The 20839-nt window shown below is 33.8% G+C and overlaps 2 protein-coding genes across 3 annotated transcripts in view; both read left to right on the forward strand.

The window, feature by feature from the left end:
- The first annotated feature begins 10 nt into the window (after window positions 1–10).
- Window positions 11–2238, forward strand: mRpL1 (mitochondrial ribosomal protein L1). Its single transcript, XM_018501964.1, has 8 exons — window positions 11–109; window positions 335–524; window positions 602–815; window positions 895–1074; window positions 1174–1288; window positions 1640–1758; window positions 1876–1973; window positions 2048–2238. Exons 1-8 carry the CDS (start codon window positions 94–96, stop codon window positions 2187–2189), a joined length of 1074 nt encoding a protein of 357 aa, XP_018357466.1. The 5' UTR covers window positions 11–93; the 3' UTR covers window positions 2190–2238.
- Window positions 2239–3562: 1324 nt separating this feature from the next.
- Cad99C (cadherin 99C) overlaps window positions 3563–20839 on the forward strand; it is a 160034-nt gene continuing 142757 nt past the window's right edge. For both annotated transcript variants that reach the window (XM_018501965.1, XM_018501966.1), the window contains exon 1: window positions 3563–4120. In XM_018501965.1, coding sequence (XP_018357467.1) covers window positions 4118–4120 — 3 coding nt within the window. In that variant the 5' untranslated portion in view covers window positions 3563–4117. The remainder of the gene's footprint in view (window positions 4121–20839) is intronic.

The following is a 20839-nucleotide window of genomic DNA, read 5'->3' on the forward strand; positions in this document are numbered from 1 at the left end:
TATATAGTCAAAGCTATCGGCGCTATCTATGGAGCGATTAGTTTGTGCTCCATTTCTTCTGCTTGTCTTGTGCTTGATACAGCTTGATAAAACATGGCAGCAGTTAATGGTACATGCCTTGTCTTGTCTCTTTTAATATTACATTAATAATATATGCAAAAATAACTGATTAAATGTTTTCTTGCTTGTTATTTAACGAACAAGAAGATTTCCATAATTGGTGCTTTTTTCATGAGAGTTCTTGTACATAACCTCACAATAAAGTTACATTTTTTCATTCAATACAATAATTAAGATGATGTTATACATTTCTAAAGATCGTTTCGTTTTACAGGTTGGGTATTAAACAATTTTTCCGCGACGTTTAGACACGCATCGTATCTTAATTTTTATCCCTTAATCAGTTTCCTACAAGCGCGAAATTATGCTGCCAGGAAGGGTACAAGAGAAAAAGCAAGGAAGAAAAAAGTCAAGAAGGTCATTGAAAAGGTGGGCTTCATCCCGCACAGTCAGAGAGCGAAAACGTAAGCACATCTTCATATATGCAAATATGTGTTACTATTAATATATTAACATCAATATTGCACTCTTGCGATATTAGTGCAGGTGGAAAGAAGACACTCGAGCTAAAGGATATTTCACCAGACGACAGTAAAAAGCCCGAACCAATAGATAATGTATGGATTTCAAAATATCATAAATGGAAAATTGATTCATTTGAAGAAGCAGTGCAGAATCATCGTGAAACGCACCATCCTACTATATATAATTTGCAAAATGAGCTTATAAAAGCATTTCTAGAATTAGATATGCAGGTAAAAATAAGGAGAAGAAAGTCTATGCAAGATATATGATATATAAGACTGTGCTAAATGTATAATTATATGTTATTAGGGTGTGAAAAAGACAAAATTTGTCGATCCTTTTACACGAATAGTATGTCTACCGCATATATTCGATCATGGTCAAACCAGAAAACTACTGGTATTCTGTAAGAGTCCAGAAATGGAAGAGATTGCAAGAGATGCTGGAGCTGATTATGTTGGTGGTAAACAGTTAATAAAACAGATTCAAGTGAGACATTATCTCTTACAGCATATTATGTGTACTTGTTATATGTACCATATATCAAGGAGAGATTATTGTTTAATAATTGATGCCATTCTATTTTAGAATGGACAATTTTCAATGAAGGAATACGATATTATTTTGTCAGAACCAACTATGTTACCTGATTTGCTATTAATTAGGGGACTTATGAGAAAGAAATTTCCCAGCACTAAATTAGGTTAGTGGAAATATGTAATTATACTTTTAAATTTTCATCTTTGTAATATATTGTGTGCTCTTCATGAGTGCATTACATAAATACATTGTTAGCGTAGAAAGTAGTACACATGTAGCATAATAGTAATACAGAAAGTATACACTTAGTAATATCTGAAAATGCTTTGCATTGAATTTCATGCTTTGTTAGTAAAATGTAAAGCAACATATGTACCGTCTAATTAAAAAATATTATTAGTCCGGTTTAAAATATAAACTTTATACAAGATTTGTGAAAACGAAAGTGAACGATTTGCATCTGTTTTAAAATAAATGTTTTATATTCTTTATCATATAAATTTTGTTCTACTAGGTACCTTGGGTACTGACTTAAAAACAATGGTAACGAAGTTTTTAACTGGTATGAGATATACAGGAAAGCCACATGAAACTCTTAACTCTTTTGGAACCGTCGATGTTGCATTTGGAACGGTAAATTCTTGATATTATTTATACAAATGTTTTGTATTTATTATAAATATAGATATTGGTGCGAATTATATATTTTATGATTCACAAAAAATTACCAATCGATTTCATATATTATAGCTTGATATGGATATAAAACAGTTGGAGGAGAATTTTGCGACCATTATTAAGGATGTCAACGAAGCGAGGCCACATCGACCAGGACCTTTCATCACAAGGTAACACTGAAAATCATTCACATTAAAATGATCTCATTTACAAATAAATAATTATAATTATTATATTTTAATAGAGCTCTAATTACTTGTTCGCCATCATCAGAAAAGTTTAAAGTTGACTTTGAACAGTATCTGTCTAAAGATAAAGCAGCACTCGAAGCAGAAGAAGAAGAAGAAGAAGTAGCAAAGCAAAACGCTGTTATCGCGTCTCATTAAATTTGTTCATAGGACTATCAATAAACTAATATGTATAGTTATAGATATACGCATTGTAATAATTGAACAAACCTGTTTTCCTATCATTGTGAGTAACGAGGTTTAATGTTTTATTTATACACACATATATACATACTTCTAAAAAGCTAAATTGTGTAGATTTTGTAAATTTTCATCTAAAATGAATTAAAAAAGCACAATAAACTATATGCAAGAATGAACAGATTAGCGATTGTATTTTCCACCTTAAAATTTATAACTATTACGGTTTCATGCAAAATATTGAAATTGTTCGTAGCTACATATAGTTTGACCGTAATAATCCTCCACCGAAAGGCATATAATTATGTGGGACGTAATCTCGTTAACGCAGATAGAACATGATGACTATGGTCCGGTTGTGCGTTAATAAGCCACGAGCATACGGAGGGAGACACAGAGGCGGCTTCAGAGCTAACGGTGCCCTAGGCAACGTATTTACTACTAATGAATACGAGGCTCTACTTCATTGAGCAAGCTATTGTACATACAAGGGCTTCGGTGATAAAGCGCTTATAGATATTTAACATGCGATGAAATCTTATAGCCTTCTCGTAGTCTAATACGAAGCCCTTGTGCATGCAAAAACTTCTGTAAACATGAGACTTTTGTAAATTATTAATTACAGTTCAAGGTGGAGGCTATGTTTTATGATATCCCGATGCGTTTTGTGAGTAAGAGTTTCTATACTAGAAATATACTTTCTGAACAAAGTTCTGCTTTTCTTTAACGCAGAATGCTTGTTTTTGCGCTTGAATCTCTTCTTCGATTTAAGGATAAGATTTATAGGAATGGAGATTTAATAGACGTTTAAAAGTATGTTTCACGATCTGGCGGAAATAATTGAGCAAGATTTTTTCACGGAAGTGTCTTGGACGATTCAAGAAACGATGTATTTATACAATTCTCTCTCTCTCTCTAGTTGCCCTTCTCAGCGTTTGCGAGAGCCTGACGTTATAATGTGGGAGGTCTTCGCGGCAAGGATCTCGACGAAAGCATTTATAAAGATACACACGAAAGTGCATCATCGCGATCGTTACAGTCGAACACGATGATGCACTTTCACACGAGCGATCACCCAGTTTGCCCGACGGCACAGCCGTCTCTGAGCCACTCTGAAGGAAACGCGCGTACGTGCGGTGAGAGAAGCGAAGCCAACGAAGGAGGACGAAGAAGGAGAGAAGTAGAAGGAGCGGCAGAAGGCAAGTGAAGCGAAGGAAATGAGAATGGAGAACACGGTGAGCGGCGACCAGTGGTGGTGCGGCACCGAGCGATCGGTGGAGGGGCAACGGCTCACCTACCTGCCGGTCGTGGGCTCAGTCGGTGTTCGCCAGGTTGAAAATCCGTCCGTCGCTTCTCTTGCCTTCTTAACTGGCTAGTGATCGTACACGAGCCGGCCACGCGTTCTTTCTTCAAAGAAAAGCAAACGCGTCGCCGGAAACGTGGCTTCTTCCGAGGGGCTGGCGCGCGTTCTTCCCCCATTGACCTACTGATCGATTCCTCTCGGTATCAGTGTTGAAAATCGCGCGGGAATCCTTCGGATAGTCTTCCTCGATTGTACCGGAGATTCGAAAAGGTAGAAAATTTTGCGTACAACTCTTGTGTGTGGAAAAGTGGAGGAGGCGTATGCACGCGCGCGTTTGCGTCACGCATCTCTCTGTGTGTATGTGTTTACGTATGGTGTGATTCGTGTTGACTGTGCAGGGTGCAACGACATAGCGAGAGAAAGAGAGAGAGAAAAAAAAGAGAGAAAGAAAGAGAAGGAGAGACAACGATTTCAAGTTTCGCTCTCGACGCCAGCCGCTCCGATTGCCTCCTTCGTAGACATGCCCCTGCTGAACAGCCGACAACTGCGACATTAGGTGACATATAGGCGCACACGTGCAGTCATGGTAAGTTTGCACAGACCGCCTCCGGTACGGAGCACGCGCTCTGCAAAGTCGAATCTGACGACTCTGAGAAATCGTTTCCCCGAAGAATCTCAGACTGGATGCAAATAGCAGTCTAAAGTCGATCACTTTAACATCTATTCAATTTGATGCCCTATATCGTTATCACTCCGATTTTTGCTATTAAATTATTTATAAACTGACCAAGACTTTTTGTGAATAAATTAATAATAAGAAAGGAGCACGAAAGTCAACACTAGTTATTGCGAAATTAATCTTTCAAAATTCGTATCCTATTAAAATAAAAATTTGGACATTTCGACTTTTAGGTCATTTTCAGTATTCAAACTTATAGTTAAAAGTTATATATGGTATATTCAAATTACTGTTAAAAATAGCATCTAATAATTAGTGTCATTTTTTTAAAACTTATAGTTAAAATTACGCACGATATTATTATAATTGTTCTAAGATCTGTTCAATGTATTGCGACAATATTATGAAGAGAATTGGAGAGCAAGAAAGCTCTTCAGATATTCAACGGTATAATTATGTATTGACAAATCGATGACAGTTATATACTTTATAATCATTTGGGATGTCCAAATTAAAAGTCGAAACGTTTTGTTTAGATTTATTGTAATTTTATTTGTATAATATTAAATTTTTGTATAAGACAACCAGCTCGAATAATTCTTTGATATTTATTTTACTTGAATTTTTATTGAAATCGTTACTTCTATAATAGTTATATTTTTAGTTGGTAAAATTTCCCATATGCCTCATTGGTATGCTAGTTAGTGATTTAGACAGAATCGAATTTTTCTCGTCGCTATTAGTGTAATTAATTCATCTAGTATATCCTCTATGTTGTGTATCACAATCAAACCTTCTCTTAAATGATAATCATTTTTGAAAACAGAAGTCTCAAATCTACGTTTAATCATGACTGTTTTTTAAATTCCTTATCTTAAATTAAATTATTTGTTACATTAAATTTGTTATTCAATTGTATCAGAACTGTAGAACTTATAACTAAACTGTATTATTTGTAACTGAATTCTTGGCTTATGTTTTCATTGAAATTATTTTTATTTCAAAACAGAGCATTTCTTTTCAACTTATGCCATTACTGTACTCAACTTCTTGACTATCATTTATTTTTTCGTTAAATTTAATCGGAGTATTGAAGCGAGAGAATTGCGATCATTGCGATATCGCGATTTTTCGGATACAAACGATATACGCGCTACATTTTCTATGGTTTTTACTGTACAGCCATTCCTATTTTATGTACTTCTTTCGAGCAACAGAGAATACGATATGGGGAAATGAACCCTTACACATTAAAATTATGCGCGCGGTTGCTCTCACGTGCACGGAGTTTAAAGGGCATCTTATAATAAAGGTCGACGTGTGCGAGGAGGTACGGCAGGCCCAACCGAGCTCTGATATCTTCATTTTACGTATGCGAGCTGCAAGAGAGGAAGCTCGCAAGGTGAATACGGACGCGTCGGATTGGTATGCGGTGTCCATAATTTGCAGCCACAAGAGTGTCGTTAATATGGCATACACGCGAACGTGCGTTTTACGCGTGATACTCCCGGCAATTTTGAGGACCCCTTGCCATTTTCTGCCGAAATTTTGTACAATATAATCGCGGACTCTTGTCTTTAATCCACATAATATTCGGGGTGGATCCAAACATTCCACAATCAGACTGTGAGATTTTATAAGAAAAATTCTGAATAAAAAGTTTCTCACGAACATGTATAGAAAAATGTTTCCCTTAAAAAGATAGGGCCCAACTATTTCTGATATGGTTATTTTATGGTACATTTTACAAATATCCAGAGAGAGATATATTATCTTTCAAAAGAAATCAAAATGATTCTATGTAAGTTACATAAATTTTAAGGTAGCCAATTTCAAATTTAAAAAAGTGTTGTTTGTGACTATCGACGATATAGCTTCTTAAAAATATTTTTTGTTTATTATATATATTATTATTAGGGCCTTAGGTCTTATAAGTAAAGAATGTTTTTGAAAAGCTTTATCGTCAGTAATCGAAAAAATACTTTTTGTAAAACTGAAAACTGCAATAGTTATTTCAAAAGACCTATGGAACGTACTGTTGTCATTTTCATCTTATTTAAAAGATAATTTAATTCTTTACAACTTTTGTTACTTTTTTTTTGTAAAACCATATACTTTCCCTAAAATTTGTAAAAATGCTATAAAAAAAGACCCGTGATTTCAGAGGTTTTAGGGTGTTAACTTTTTAAGAAATTAATGAAACCATAAAAAATATATTACAGGCAATAGGAGTCGACGCTGGTTATCAATTAGCGTAATTTTTTTTCTTAATACTAAAAATATAAATCTTAACTTTGAACGTTTCCACTCATGGTTTGAGTCTTCATCAGCAATGTTTCCCCCTAGCGCAACGATTGGAGTATTGCATGACAAAATGATATCTCCAACGTATTTCTTCTCAAAAATTGAACCGTTTACTGTTGTGAGGTAAGTCACATACTCACAAAGTTAGAAAGCTGAGTGGCAATGAGAACTCAAGCTCACACAGTCGACGCTTCTACACTGAACAATGAATCTCTCTTATGCAACATTTTGTAACTCGTTAATATATTATAAATTATCGTCAAATTTTTAAAAAATAACTGCGATAACCAACGTCGACTCCTATTGCCTGTAATATATTTTTTATGGTTTCATTAGTTGTTTTAATTAAAGGAGTCTATAAAAACTTATTAGTTTTTGTAATTTATCATTTTTTAAGGAAGCATTTTTCGATATGCATGTTATAGGAATTTTTTTATTCAGAATTAGATTTTCTGTAAAATCTCAAAGTCTTGCCGGAACGTTGAGGTTCACCCTGTATAGTAAAAATAAAATGATATTTGCGGCGGCTTCGACGGCGAGAGAGCATTTATATAAGTGTTGACAAGTCATCCAGAAAGCATCTGTCTTCACCACAACGCGGTTACTAATCGTGACCGGCAAATATGACCATTGAGAGATGTTGACTCAGACATAATGGTTCGTGTTAGCAAGCATTTCGGGAATGGTTTACTAATTCACGTACTATTTTACGCAAGAGAGATCGTTGCAGCCAACATCGAATCGATACAGTTAGCGCAGTTGCCACCGCCGTGTTTCTTGCATTTTTTATTTATAGAATGGCTTTTTCTGCGTCGTTTCTCTGCGCAAAAAGTTTCTGTCGCGAAAGATTAATTCTGCTCTTACGCGCGAATAGATCGTGGCGTCCACATTATGCAAACGCCGCGCGTGAATTGCGTGTCTCGATTTATATTACTGCGACGCGTGATCCGCTGGATCGTTGCGTGTTGCTTATCGCCCGAATCCCGATCCAAATTCATAAGCAGTCGTCTGTAATTTATTCTCAATAAGTATACGTTGTACGTCGGGCGAATCCCCTTCTTTCCACCTCGATGATGTCTGGACTTGTTAATTTATATGTATGAATTCAATTTGCAATAAATGTATCTTCTTCTGGTTCTTCTAGTCAAGTAGATTAGGGTTATTTCGAAAACTTGAAGACGATCATTTGACAAACAACACAAATTTTTATCACGTATTAATATCCCCAGTTGATGCCAATTAAAATAACATAACATTAATGTTATAATTTTGCACTCAACAATATAATTGTCATGTAACCATATGTTATATTGGATTTATATTGTTATATAGTTGAAAAATTTGTATTAAATTTAACACATTTCATGTTAAATTTCCTAATCTAGATCCTAAATGATCCACTTACATTTTTGTGTTAATTTAAAATAAGATGAATATGTTAAAAAAATAACACAAAATCATAACACTGACAATTTGTAAGCAACCATGTTAAATTCATATTTCTTTATATTCATACTTTTTTTCTTCGTTAAAATTCACATTTATAATATGTTAAATTAACAAATTTGATTCACTTATCTTAGAATTTACGTTTTAAAAACATTATTTTTATGTTATTTTAATACTGAAAAATATTGAATATCAATTTAACAAAATTTTAATAAGGACTAGGATCGTTTCTAATACAAATACAAAAGTTTTTTGACTGTACGAATTACTTTCAGTTGACGTAAATTGAATTGCTATTAATATTGCAAATATCGTAAAAAATTTATCCATCGAGTATTTTTGATTACAATATCGAGCATAATATTTGAATAATCTTTCCTCAGTGGTTTCATATCGAATTATAAAACTATCGAAACCTTGACTATCACTCGCCAAAATTTTTTATGTATCACCATCTCACGAAGCAGTATGTCGTGAAGTCACGCGAGGCAAGAAACCGCTGCACATTACAAGATCTAAGTACCAATAATTTCTTAACTATGTCACGATACGATGTCCTTTCGCGAGGTTGAAGCTCGAGGTCGAAAAATCGAATAATAATTCGCTGACAGTGAAAGGTAGTTCGAACGATAGAAGCAGGTTTGTTGAAGATGCGATTTTGCTAATTAGAAGCTTTTTATTTATGAAATATTAACTCATTGCGTACGGCTCACGAGATATCTCGTGTTTACCGAACCAAACGACGAGACCGGATCGCACGCAAAGTTTCTCGTTTTTGCATTTCGTTATAATCCCATACTAATGGCTGGGTAATAAAATATTAAAGTAATTATGTCCGGTTGTTATGTTGTAAGAAATACTTTACAGCAATCTATACGAAAAATTTTGAAACAAATTGTGAATAGAATGCGAATAGAAAAAATTCTTGAACTCTAAATTTCAGAACTTTAAAAAATGTGCGTGCACAATGCATTAAAATGTATTTGAAGAACGAAATTTAAAAGAGAATGTAAAAGAAATAGCTTCAATTTGTTATTGCAATATTATTAGGATGTTTACTTACTTGAAAAAAAATCTGAAAACCTGGGATTTTCCAGATATTTCTCTTTTCCTTAAAAATTAGAGATTTTTATAGAATTTTATCTCAGAGAAATTTTTGAAGTTTTATCTTTAAATTAAAATTCTGTCTCTTTTTAAGAATATTGTTTCTTTTTTTATTTTTTCTTAATAATATAAAATGTCGATAATCGGTTAACAATAAATACGGTATACAATGTATTTACATAAATTTTCGTGTAACTCATAAATTTGTACTTAAAAAAATCTGAGTGGCACATATATATACACTGAGAAAAAAATGCTGTTAATTCAATTAAAGTCTATATTACGGGCTGCCACTAACATAAGTGATTAGTTCATATATATTTTTATTGACACAAAAAGGCATAAATTATTATTTCAATAATCAAGCCTTTATATCAATAAAATATACGCATGAATTAATCACTTATGTTAGTGACAGCCCGTAATATAGACTTTAATTGAATTAACAGCATTTTTTTTCAGTGTATATATATATATATATACAACAAACGAGAATAGTAGCTTTCTGACACTGTTGCGAGACTTCCCTATACTTATCTTATAGGTTTTGTGGCTTCAATAATGGAGGAAAAGATAAATACAGTTCCACTGTCTCTCGTAGAGAATCCCTGTTTTCTACTAATTTACAATATAGTTTAATTTTTTACTCACATTATTTGCATTCCAATTTATTTCAAAAATGCATCAAACGGTTCTCTAATCTTATTTTGAATACCTGGAAAATCCAGGAATTTTCAGAGAATTTTGTTAAAAGATTTCAGTCTTAAGGCGTGTTTAGATTTCTGCCTGAATACTTCTCAGGTACCGTGTTATTCTTGTTCAACATTCGATGAATAATAAAGATGAAATGATACCTGAGTGACAATTGATTGAAAATCTGTAAATACTTATAGCCCTTATTATATGTACAATAAATAATAATTGTTACAATATGAAACAATTTTTAGAAAATATTTGAGGTACGTATTATAGAGTTTTTCGGAATAAATTCCGATTGAAATTGTTCAATTATTTCGTAGATTTCTCTATTGTGTTTTCTAGAGAAAATGGAATGATTCCGACCAGAATCTATTCCGAACAATTACGTAATACATACCCAGGGTACTCATTATGAAATTATTCAGAATGAATTCCGGTTGGAATTATTCAATTATTCCCTAGATCTCTACTGTGTTTTCTAAAAAAATGGAATAATTCCGATTGGAATTCATTTCGACTTGTTCCATGATAGTTTTATCGCATTAATTCGAAATCAGCATAATTTCCACTAATTTTTTAATTAGATATGTGAAAGTAAATATGTATTTACGAATCAATTGTGAATTTTTAGTGAGGTTTAGCCTATGGTGGAAGACATTTTCTTCCATCATGGCTCAGCCAAAACGCGTTTTATTTATTTCTACAACAATTTTTCACTATCTAAAGTTGACGCGATCGTTTTTAAAGGCAAGTTTTACTTGATACACGATCTCATTAAATCCGTTATTTATCAAACGAAATACTCCGTTCGGAAATAAACGCGCAATCGCACTTATTTCAACCGTCTATAAAAGAGAAATACCGGTTATAAGTATGATTTAAGTTCTACATCGTTTCTCAGCGCTTCGTATCTCGCTCGATACGCTTTATCCGTCGTATGAATCTCTCGGAAATGCTGTTCGCGGCGTTGTCACGCATTTCTTAGCGGCGATCTTAATAGATCGCGGTATGTATATCGGCATATATCGACGGGCGAACAGATCGATTCCGGATCATTATCCTGTCGGGGGGGACGACGAGACGTTTTATTAACACACGCTGCGAAATTACGGTTTTACGTATATGCGCGCGTGTCTAGATGCGGGCCAGTCATGCGTGCCGGATTGCCGCAAAACCTGGCTCCAGAAGCGAATGCTAATCATAGCCCTGCGGGGGGGCAGGAAAGAGAGGGCTAATACGTGTGTGTGTCTCCATAACGTTGACGTTTTCCTCTCCCTCGATCCGTCTCCTTCTTGTCGATCGACTCATGGTTCACACCCTAATTGCATCTTACTCGCGACGGCACGGGACCGTGTCTCTCTCGGTTCGTTTCCACGCTCGTTCGCCGGAAAATTGCAAATCGGCGATTTTCGTGGGAGCATGGATCTGCGAATCCCGTGCGATTTTCCCTTCCGCGTGAACTTACTTCAACCTTTCAGCGATAAGGTCGTGGGATCGGGTACAGCGACCGACGCTAATGCATGCCGTTTCTAATGCACTCTGATATGTGTACCAGGAAACTCCGGGCGGGACAGATATGTCTTGACGTAATCCGATCGCGCAATCGGCCGCTGCTCGGCCAGTCTGTTTGTCTGTCTTCCGTGCTCTTTTTCCTTTTTCTCGAATACTAGGGTCCTTCGACCGCGTCTTTGGCCAGCGCGGTTGGTCCAGTTTCACGACGGCATGAAAAACACAACCTTTTACCCCTCCGGCAAATCTGTCCGTGGCAAATTGTTTTGCGTGGCTTGTTAACTTCGATGAAATACTGTGTACCGCGAGATTTTTCAATCTCGCGTCGATACTAGATGTTATCGTCAATATATTGGTTATTTCTGATACGTAGTTACAATAGACCAGTTTGGTTTCCTGTACGCTGCTAAACTATTTTATAGATTAGAGGAAGAAAGTGGATTAAATCGAAAGAAAAATGATTGTTATACAATGTCGAGCAATCATAATTCTATAGATTTGTAAATGACGTTTACGTAAAAAGATATCATCATCGCGAAGTATTATTTTTCGATTAATTTTAAGATAGGTAATTTTAACAAAATTTTAATTTGAAATTTAATTTGTCAACAAGTGAGAAAAAATTTCGTATTGTATAATATGTTGGTGTAATAGTTAATAAGTATTACCAAATACAATAATAACTGTTTGGTAATAATTACTAAATATTTGTAAAATTAAGGTTTAGTTGATTCAACGCTATTTTTTTGTTGTTGTATGAACCACTAAATTTTTTGTTATGTTAACATTCGACTGAAACTATTTCATTAAAACAATTAGTAACTATTATCTAAGCTTGATTATTACCAATTCTTTTCAATAAAGATATTGGAGAATTGAAATTACACCGTTGGAAAATTTGTGTTAAATTTAACACATTTCACATGTCCTAAAAACGATTCATTCAAAGTTATGTGTTAATTCAAGATGAATATATTAGAGGGTAACTCAAATATTATTTAAAAAGGTAAACACAAAAAAAATAATACTAACACAGTTTATAATTAGATCATGGAAGCAATATTTTTTCAGTAAAATTAATATTTATGATGTTAAATTAACGTGTATTTATTATTCAGCTTTAGAATTTACGTTTTAAATATTATCTTTATGTCATTTGTTTATTCACTCCTAAATTGGTCATTTCGAAATTCACTAAAAAATATTAAATATCAATTTAACATGAACTATTTAAATAACAATCATGTTGAATTAACACTCAAATATGAAATTGAATAAAAAGTAACCACTTAATGTAATCTGTGGGATAGAGTCCTCGGAATCGTTATAAAATTCATATGAAATCTCTACGTATAATCCGATAATTACATACGCAATCACGAGAAATCACACACATTGTATAATATTAAAATTAATTAAATAAAATCGTATATTTTACCAAATTACTTTATATATAGTGAAAAAAATTATTTATAATCAGATGAAATCATGTAATCTGCGGGATAATATTTCAGCTAGTGCGGTTACTCCCTCGAAAAAGTGTTTGTAAGAACTTGGGTGGATTGTTTTCAACACAAATACGAAATGTTTTTTATTATACAGAGAAATAAAGCAAGATAATTTCGAAATTTTTAAAGAATCCGCGGTCGTGTAATAGCAAGTCTATCTATGTCGAAGATTATTTCACTTTTCTTCATGGGATCAACGATACCTTTTGGCGTAGCAATTGAAAAGCGCGAGACTATCTCTTTATTATTGCAGAGGAATAACTAAAGTAATAATAGTAACGATAGTTAATAGCGATTCGTTGCAAAATGCCAACGTGACATTCACGCGAAGGAAAGTCTGAACATATACGAGTCGGGACGCGAGACATCGGGAGGGGCAGAGGAGAAGCAGGTATATCAGCTAAGGAAAAATGACGGATACGAAGCGGTTATGTGCCAGGTCGACCGGTTCTTCTTGTTACTCACTTCCTTCGCGAGACATATACTGGGTGACGATGACAACGCGTTCATCCACTGCATAAAGCGCATTGAACTGCATCCTGCTGCAAGGAAAGCGAATCTCGTCTTAACGCGAAGCTGCGTCGCGCCGTATTAGAAGTCGTTCAATCAGACCGATTTCTCGATTAGATAATAGAAAAAAGTAGAAGTCAATGATCTTGCTTTTACGTAATACTATAAATAAGTATCAATTAATTAATAAGCGAAAAGAAATCGAACTTATTATAATATTTAATTTATTTTAGCAGAAAGCAATGAATGAAGTTAAAATCTAAAATCTTAAAGAAACGTTGATTTTGATATATATATATATATATTATTGTACAATTTATAGGTGTATTTTAAATAAATCAAAGCTGAAAAGTTTTCTTAGGAACTGGTATTTTAAAGCAGTTAACTGCTTGTTAAAATTCAAACGAGATCGAGTGCATTAATCTTGACGTGCTTAATCAATGATTATTAGTATTACTATTCGCTAAGTACGTCGGCTATCGCAGTATAAACAGGAAGGATTGCGTAAATGGCTTAGATAAGTGTTAAATAATCTTCATTAGGTCTCCGTACGCGGATTTTATTAGCAACGGTAGTCGGCGTCGGTTAAGAAATTCACTGTAAACCGCATTGAATAACTGAACTTTGACAGGTGTAAATAATCCACTCGACTCATAATGACAGCACTATGATGAAACTGTGATTTGTTAATTGTGCAGAAGCCACTGAAACCGCAATCAAAGTCCTGTCGATCCCGTTAATAAACGCATTGAGCATTAATTTGCATCGGATACTCTACGGATCTACGTACTTGAATTGCGAAGGATTGCATATGAATGAATACGTCGGACCTTTTCTTTTCCGCAGTTTTCTGTACCGTAGTTTTGATAAATTCATTAAATCTTCAACGCCGTGCGAAGAATTAACGTGCCTAACGAGATAGAGATCCGCTATAGCGAAACTATCCTTCCCTCGGCACATAGAATGTGTAATCGTAACAAAGGACGAATTCTCATGGTGGTTACAGCACGAGTGCTTCGAGTGCACGGTCTTTTTTTTCCCACGTGTCAAACGACGCGTCTTTGCGTGTAAGAAAACGCTGGCGGCAAAACGCAGCGTTGCGATGAATACTTTTTCTTGCTTCCTGGTAACTTCAATATTCACGATTGCTCTGACAGCGGATCAGGAAGAACGGATTTGAATCGCAAATCACTGAAGAAGAGAGAGAAAACGCAGAATAAAATACATCATCCCATTTTATCAAATATTCGAATCTTTTAAGGAATTAAACGAATTACGAAATCATGTTTAATTGAGGTTGTTCGTAAGATAGATCTTAATATTTTGTATCCAATTTAATGAATGTTCTCAATTTCTCTATGGACTTTTGATTCTTTATATCGTATAATTAAACAGATTATGATAAATTTTTTTATCATTTTAATTTATCATTAAATTTTTTATCATTTTTATAAAATTAAAGCAACGAAAATGGACAAGATTCTTTTCTTATATTTACAATATACTTCAATATATGTGCATAAACTTAATTCCTGCCGTTTTTCGTCTCCAAAATTGATTTGTTTCGAAGGGAAATATCTTAATCAAAGTATTACTAATAAAGTATTATTAATTAGTAATAAAGTAGAAAATGGAGGAAATTACTTTGATTAAGGTATTCATTCATCTTCCCTTCGAAACAAATCAATTTTGGAGACGAAAAACGGCAGGAATTAAGTTTAACACCTAATATATCATTCGATTGTTTAATATAAATTATAAAGCTTCTATCTTTCATTTACAGTAAATTAAAAATATTAATCTCTCGCCAATTCCTTAAAATGAAATCTATTACTTTTTTGGAATAATCGATATATCGAAAGCATAAAGATGTCGTGATGCTCACGTTTTTTAGAATCAAGTTCCGAATCATTCAGTCAAAAATAATAAAAAAGCCCGTCAGAGCCTACATCAGCTGTTCGGATGCACAGAAAACGCTTTATTTTCATGTGAATATAACAAATCAATTCAAATAAACGTTTCAACCCTTTAATTTGGGTCCTTATCAATAAAAATATAAATCTAATTATATAAATAACGTAAAATCCAAAAAAATGATTCCCGCCAATTTAGCTCGTTCTTTATCCAAATGCCAAATTAGCTATATAAAATGATTATCACAAATATTAACTTATACAAAAATAATATAATAATTTACATAATTTAAAACAGAGTCAGATACAATGCGTCAAAAAGTAGAGTATTAACTTATACACAATAAAAATATAAAAACTTACATAAAATAAAAACGGAATCCAGTACATTACGTCAAAAATTGCGTTAAAATTCCGAATCATTGTAGTCAATTTCCTTCAAGGCGCGCATTAGAGGGCGGATGCAAAAAAAATTCTCTTTTGTACGTCACCATTGTGTAATATTCGAACAGGAGATACTACTTTCAAGGAATCGTAATTACACGCTCCTCACCTGCTCGTTTTCCTGGAAAGTAATTCAAGAACATGCCATTGATCAACATGATTACCACGCTCCTCGAAATTCTTACGAGACAGCTAGAAGCCGGCATACATTCATGTATCGAAAAGATTTCTCTTTGACGGCACTACTGATCGATCGAGTATCGACAAACGGGCATCGAGGTCTCTTAAAGTAGGCAATAATAGAACCAGCTTAGGAGAGAGGCTGCAAGTTTTATTTACCTCGCACTGATATTACCTGTAACATTTTCTCGTCAGCGTTAATTGGGTTATTAGAAAAGTGATAAGCCGCGATGTTCACGTAAGTTTATTCAGAAATTAATAATACATTCACGTGTTTCTTTTTTAATAATCGTGCCCTTCACGCGAACGTTCTCCATCTGGCGCTTAACTCTAGCAGATATAGGAAGTGAAAGGAGAGCCTTAAATCCCTTCTAATCCTGCGGTTTTGGATTTATGCATATAATATCATGACACCGGGTATTTGTGGGCCTTCCCTGCGCCTTTCTCGGGTCATTGACGGTTAGGGGGGGCTAACGTGAACGAATGTACAGTTACGCGAATCGCCGAAGTCGACGGTGGAACGCCGAAGAGGAACGGCAGACGAGGAACGGACGGATGGCAAAAAGGAGGCCACAGGCGACCTGACCGTCACCGTTATATCGGCGCCCACGGCGGTGAAGGCACTTCGGAGCTCACCTCGATTTACGACTAGTTTCTCGTAACTTAGCACCAGCACGTGTACCCCCGTCCGTTGCACCCCGACGACGTCGACGACGGCGCGCGGCGTTTTGACTCTCTACGTTTGACCTCTGCACCTATATACCGGCTGTTCAGGTTTACGCAGCTGGCCGCGACGTGCAACATCTCCTCCCCGTGTGACAGGTACACCGGCAAATGAGGTATAAATTAGGACGCCGTCTAACTCAGGGGGAGGAGCGGCGCGTCGCTGAATGTTTGAGAATCCATTGGGAATGAATGTCGTGCACCTGTTGTCATAGACGATTCGTGCAAACCTCTATCTGTGCGATATTATACTTTTACAAATTGCTCGGTATAGTTACACGTCGCGTGTCACGTCTGTATTTCATTCACTTGGGAGATATGTGATATTCCAAGATACAGAAATAATAATTAGTCTTGATAATATAATTACTAAGAAAGTGGTTTATAATTGAAAATAATTCAAGGAAAAGGAGCATAAAACCACGCACAAGATGTATTATGTGATATTTAATAATATATTACACAAGGTTTTGATATCAATTCTTAGACAAACAAATTTACACACTATCACGATGTAATACTTTTCCATCTGGCTTTGTCAAAGATTCCACGATGTAATACTTGTTTCAACGAATTGCTGTAAAAACAGAAAATCTGGAAATTCTCTTTCTACACATTCAATGCCACGAGCTTATCAACCACAGTTAGGATGAGCACGATTTATGCGACAAAGAGCTGAATTTTATTTTAATTTATATTTGACTGCGGAATTTTATTTATATAATTCTTATATCGAATGCGAGATTATTTTATATTTACTGAAGATGGCCAAATATTGGCCGAAACGTCTAAGAATTGATATCAAAAAACCTTGTAATATATTATTAAATATCACATAATACATCTTGTGCGTGGTTTTAGCCTTGATAAGTCTATATTTATACAATTGCGATCAGGAAATTGGTTTCGAATGTAGCAAAAAATAAAGGAGATTATATCGTCATGTGTAGCTACTGAAAAACGCTTATTATATTAAAAAAATTAAAGTCATTCAGGAAATAGTGTGGTAAGAAACGATTTCTTGCACAGCACGGAAAATAGCGCCAGCATATCGATCGGCACGCGAGTCGTTATCACGATTTTGTCATCAAACGATTTTCACCCAGACGCTAAGATGCGAAGAATAGGAAAGGGGAAGTACGGTCAACTTTCCTGTGCCCCCTGGTAGTTTACGTTTACCTGCAGTTTGCTTTCTACTGTTGTACTTACTTGTATTGCACTTTCTTTCTAAAGGAGATTATCGCGCACGTATACATCGAAAAGAAATGTTTTCCTACTTTTTATTGATAGTATTAAAAGTTTCACAATTCAACAACAAAAGGAAAAGAATAGAAAAAGTATTATTATTTTATGAATTCAACAAATGTGTCGGAATAAAAATAATTTTTTAGTAAATATTTTTTATAAATATCATATTTTATTAAAATAAAAGTTCACATCATCTATCTGTAAGATGTTTCAAAAGCTATTCCTTTTATTTTGTGAAGATAATTTAATTAGTGCAGCTTTCGTTAGTTCCTTCTTATCTTTTTCATGCGCGAGTAAACATCATTCTGTAATTGTAAAGCCCATTCTTGCCACTCTCTTACTTTATCTTCCGAGTTCGCGCACGTGTATAGCTTCGGTAGTATGCGATTAATGCATAGATGCATGCAGGAAGAAGGAAGTCGGTACGCAGTAACGCTAATGCACTTCGCAATCGTTAAATATCTTTGGAATTAAGTTTGCGAATTATTTTCGCGTATTATCATCGAATCTAATTTTCACTTCAACTGCATGTATAAACCGCGTTCTCGTTGCAAAAAGCAGGGGAGCATCACGTGTTTTTAAAAACGATTAATAATTTTTCATAAAATTTTGAAATGTCTAAATCTGTGTCAGTATGTCTCGAATACCTCATTTTCAATTTTAAATATCATTTTTAAAAGAAAAGGACTCTTGCATGAGTTTATAATTGAGTCCCTTAGTTGACAAGTGGCATAAGTCCAAAAATTAGGAAAAATGCGTTTGTTAAACAAGTCGAAAGTATTAAGAAAGTTAATTGTTTTATCTATCAACTTAATTTACTTTTATTTTGTTTTTATATCCATAAAAAATAAAAATCAATTTTACATCATAAATAAAGTGGTCGTAAAGAAAACTGGAATAGTGACTTAAGTCCAGCTTTTTTTACGGTCACTTTGTTTATGATGTAAAATTGATTTTTATTTTTTATGAACATAAAAACAAAAGTAAATTAAATAGATAAAACAAACATTCTTGATACTTTCTACCTCTATAACAAATGCATTTTTCCTAATTTTGAATTATTAAGTTTTAACGTTAGATCCTTGATAAATCTTTTTATTTTTTATTTATTTTATTTTACATGTTATATGGACAGCTACAAATTAAGGAACTAAATTAACTATCACAATTACGAATTTTTTAAAACGAGATTAGCGACTTCTTGTTCTTCATTTTCCGATTTTCAAGTATTTTATTCTAAATTTCATAGACATTTTATTCTATAAATTTTATTTATATGTTTTAAAATTTGAAGTAATGGCTTATACCTTACACATACCTATCACACACACATAATAAACTACTATATATTTACCTGTGAAAATTAGAAGATAAAAAACAAAGAAGCTTAGATTTTACTTAGATTGTGTATAATTGTAGCATTTTGTGTCCACACACACATATAATATCCCTAGATCTAAATATTCCTTAACTAATTTTTATATTTTATATATATTTATGAACAATTCGATTATCTTTCTCACTTTGCTCACCCTAGGAACGCAATTTCTTCAGCGAGAGAAATATAGGTATTCGCCGTACAAGAGTCGGTATTATCGTGACCGCGAAAGTTGCGAGGACCACCTACACGCCGCGGGGATCTGGCTCTAGGAGGTTTCTTCGGGTAGGTATTAACAAGGAAAACGTGACGACATCCCGTGGGTCCGACTTCGGACTCGGACGCGGCGTAAGGGAGCGGCGACACGTTGCATCCACATTGGGATCGATGCACCCCGCTGCGCAGTGGAATTTGTTGGCGTGGAATTTGCGTTCGTTCTCGTGTCGTCCGATCGTGTAACACGTGACTTACAGTTAGAGAGCGGATTTTGTGAATAGACATTCCTTCACGTTCGCACATGTCCGGATCGCGTCCTTTATTTGTTTCTATATGTTCGAAAAAATTAATTAAAGAGAGTATAAATTTAGAGTAGCTTTTTTATCTTAAATTTTTTTATTTTAATTAATATTTTTACCTTAAAAAATTAGAGTAAAATTGAGAGATGGATATTACGTGATCGACAAAGTGTTATAACAAAGAAGGATAAACTTTCACTTTTTTTGCGACAGTTCGGGAATCGTTCTATTTCTACATTTTCTTATGTATTTTTCTTCATAGAAATCGAACATTATTATAATGACATTAAACTCAAGAAAAAATTGGAACATTGAAATAAAGAATAAAATCCTTATTCGCATCGTTACGAAATCGCTGTCAATTACCTATATTTCAATCATTAAAAAACTCAGAGTTAAATTAATAACTCTTAATTTTCGCAAGTAAATTTAAATATTTTTATTATAAGGATGTATGTGAAAAATTTTTGTATATAACAATCCTGTTATATATTGTATATTAATTGCAATACTAACTAACAGGGTTGGGTAAGTTAATGTTTTTTTTAAACTAAATTAAATTAAAATTAATGGCTTATAAAATTAATAAAATTAAGTTAAAAGTTGAAGAAATAAAGAATTAACTTAATAAAAGTTAAGTTAAGATCGAATTAACTTAAATTTAAAAAAAAAAAATAATTTTGAAAAAAATTATTTTTGAGATCAGAATTTCCTAATTTTTCTTAAAATGAAATTACTTTAAATAACACGTACAAATATAGATTATTAGGTAAATTTAATTTTATAGTCACATGTAAGTTACTTATATATAATAAGAGTCACACCATATAAGGCGTTTTAGAAAAAATCTTGCGAGAGAGAAGGGTATATGTTTGCGTTATTTCTCTTTCTTTAACCTGTATCTAACTTTCTTTAACTTCTGAAACGACTGCTCATGCATGTTTACGACTACATCGACTAGATATTTGTTACGAAAAATGTACGTAAAAATTTAGATAATGGGTGGATATGCATACTGTTCTACAACAATTCTTCATCTAAGGCTCATTTCATATTTATATTGTTGAAATATAACATTTATAATACCTAAAAAATGTGATTTAAATATAAGCGGAAATTGATAAAACCTAGCGAGAATCAAT

The sequence above is a fragment of the Trachymyrmex cornetzi genome, unplaced genomic scaffold, assembly GCF_001594075.2.
Source record: "Trachymyrmex cornetzi isolate Tcor2-1 unplaced genomic scaffold, Tcor1.1 scaffold146, whole genome shotgun sequence".
In the NCBI taxonomy this organism is placed as follows: Eukaryota; Metazoa; Arthropoda; class Insecta; order Hymenoptera; family Formicidae; genus Trachymyrmex; species Trachymyrmex cornetzi.

Bases quoted from the DNA above. Each gene is read 5' to 3' on its own strand.
- mRpL1 (XM_018501964.1), top strand. The intron at 816-894 runs GTAAAAATAAGG...ATATGTTATTAG, and splicing joins TTCTAGAATTAGATATGCAG to GGTGTGAAAAAGACAAAATT. The intron at 1,974-2,047 runs GTAACACTGAAA...ATATTTTAATAG, and splicing joins CCAGGACCTTTCATCACAAG to AGCTCTAATTACTTGTTCGC.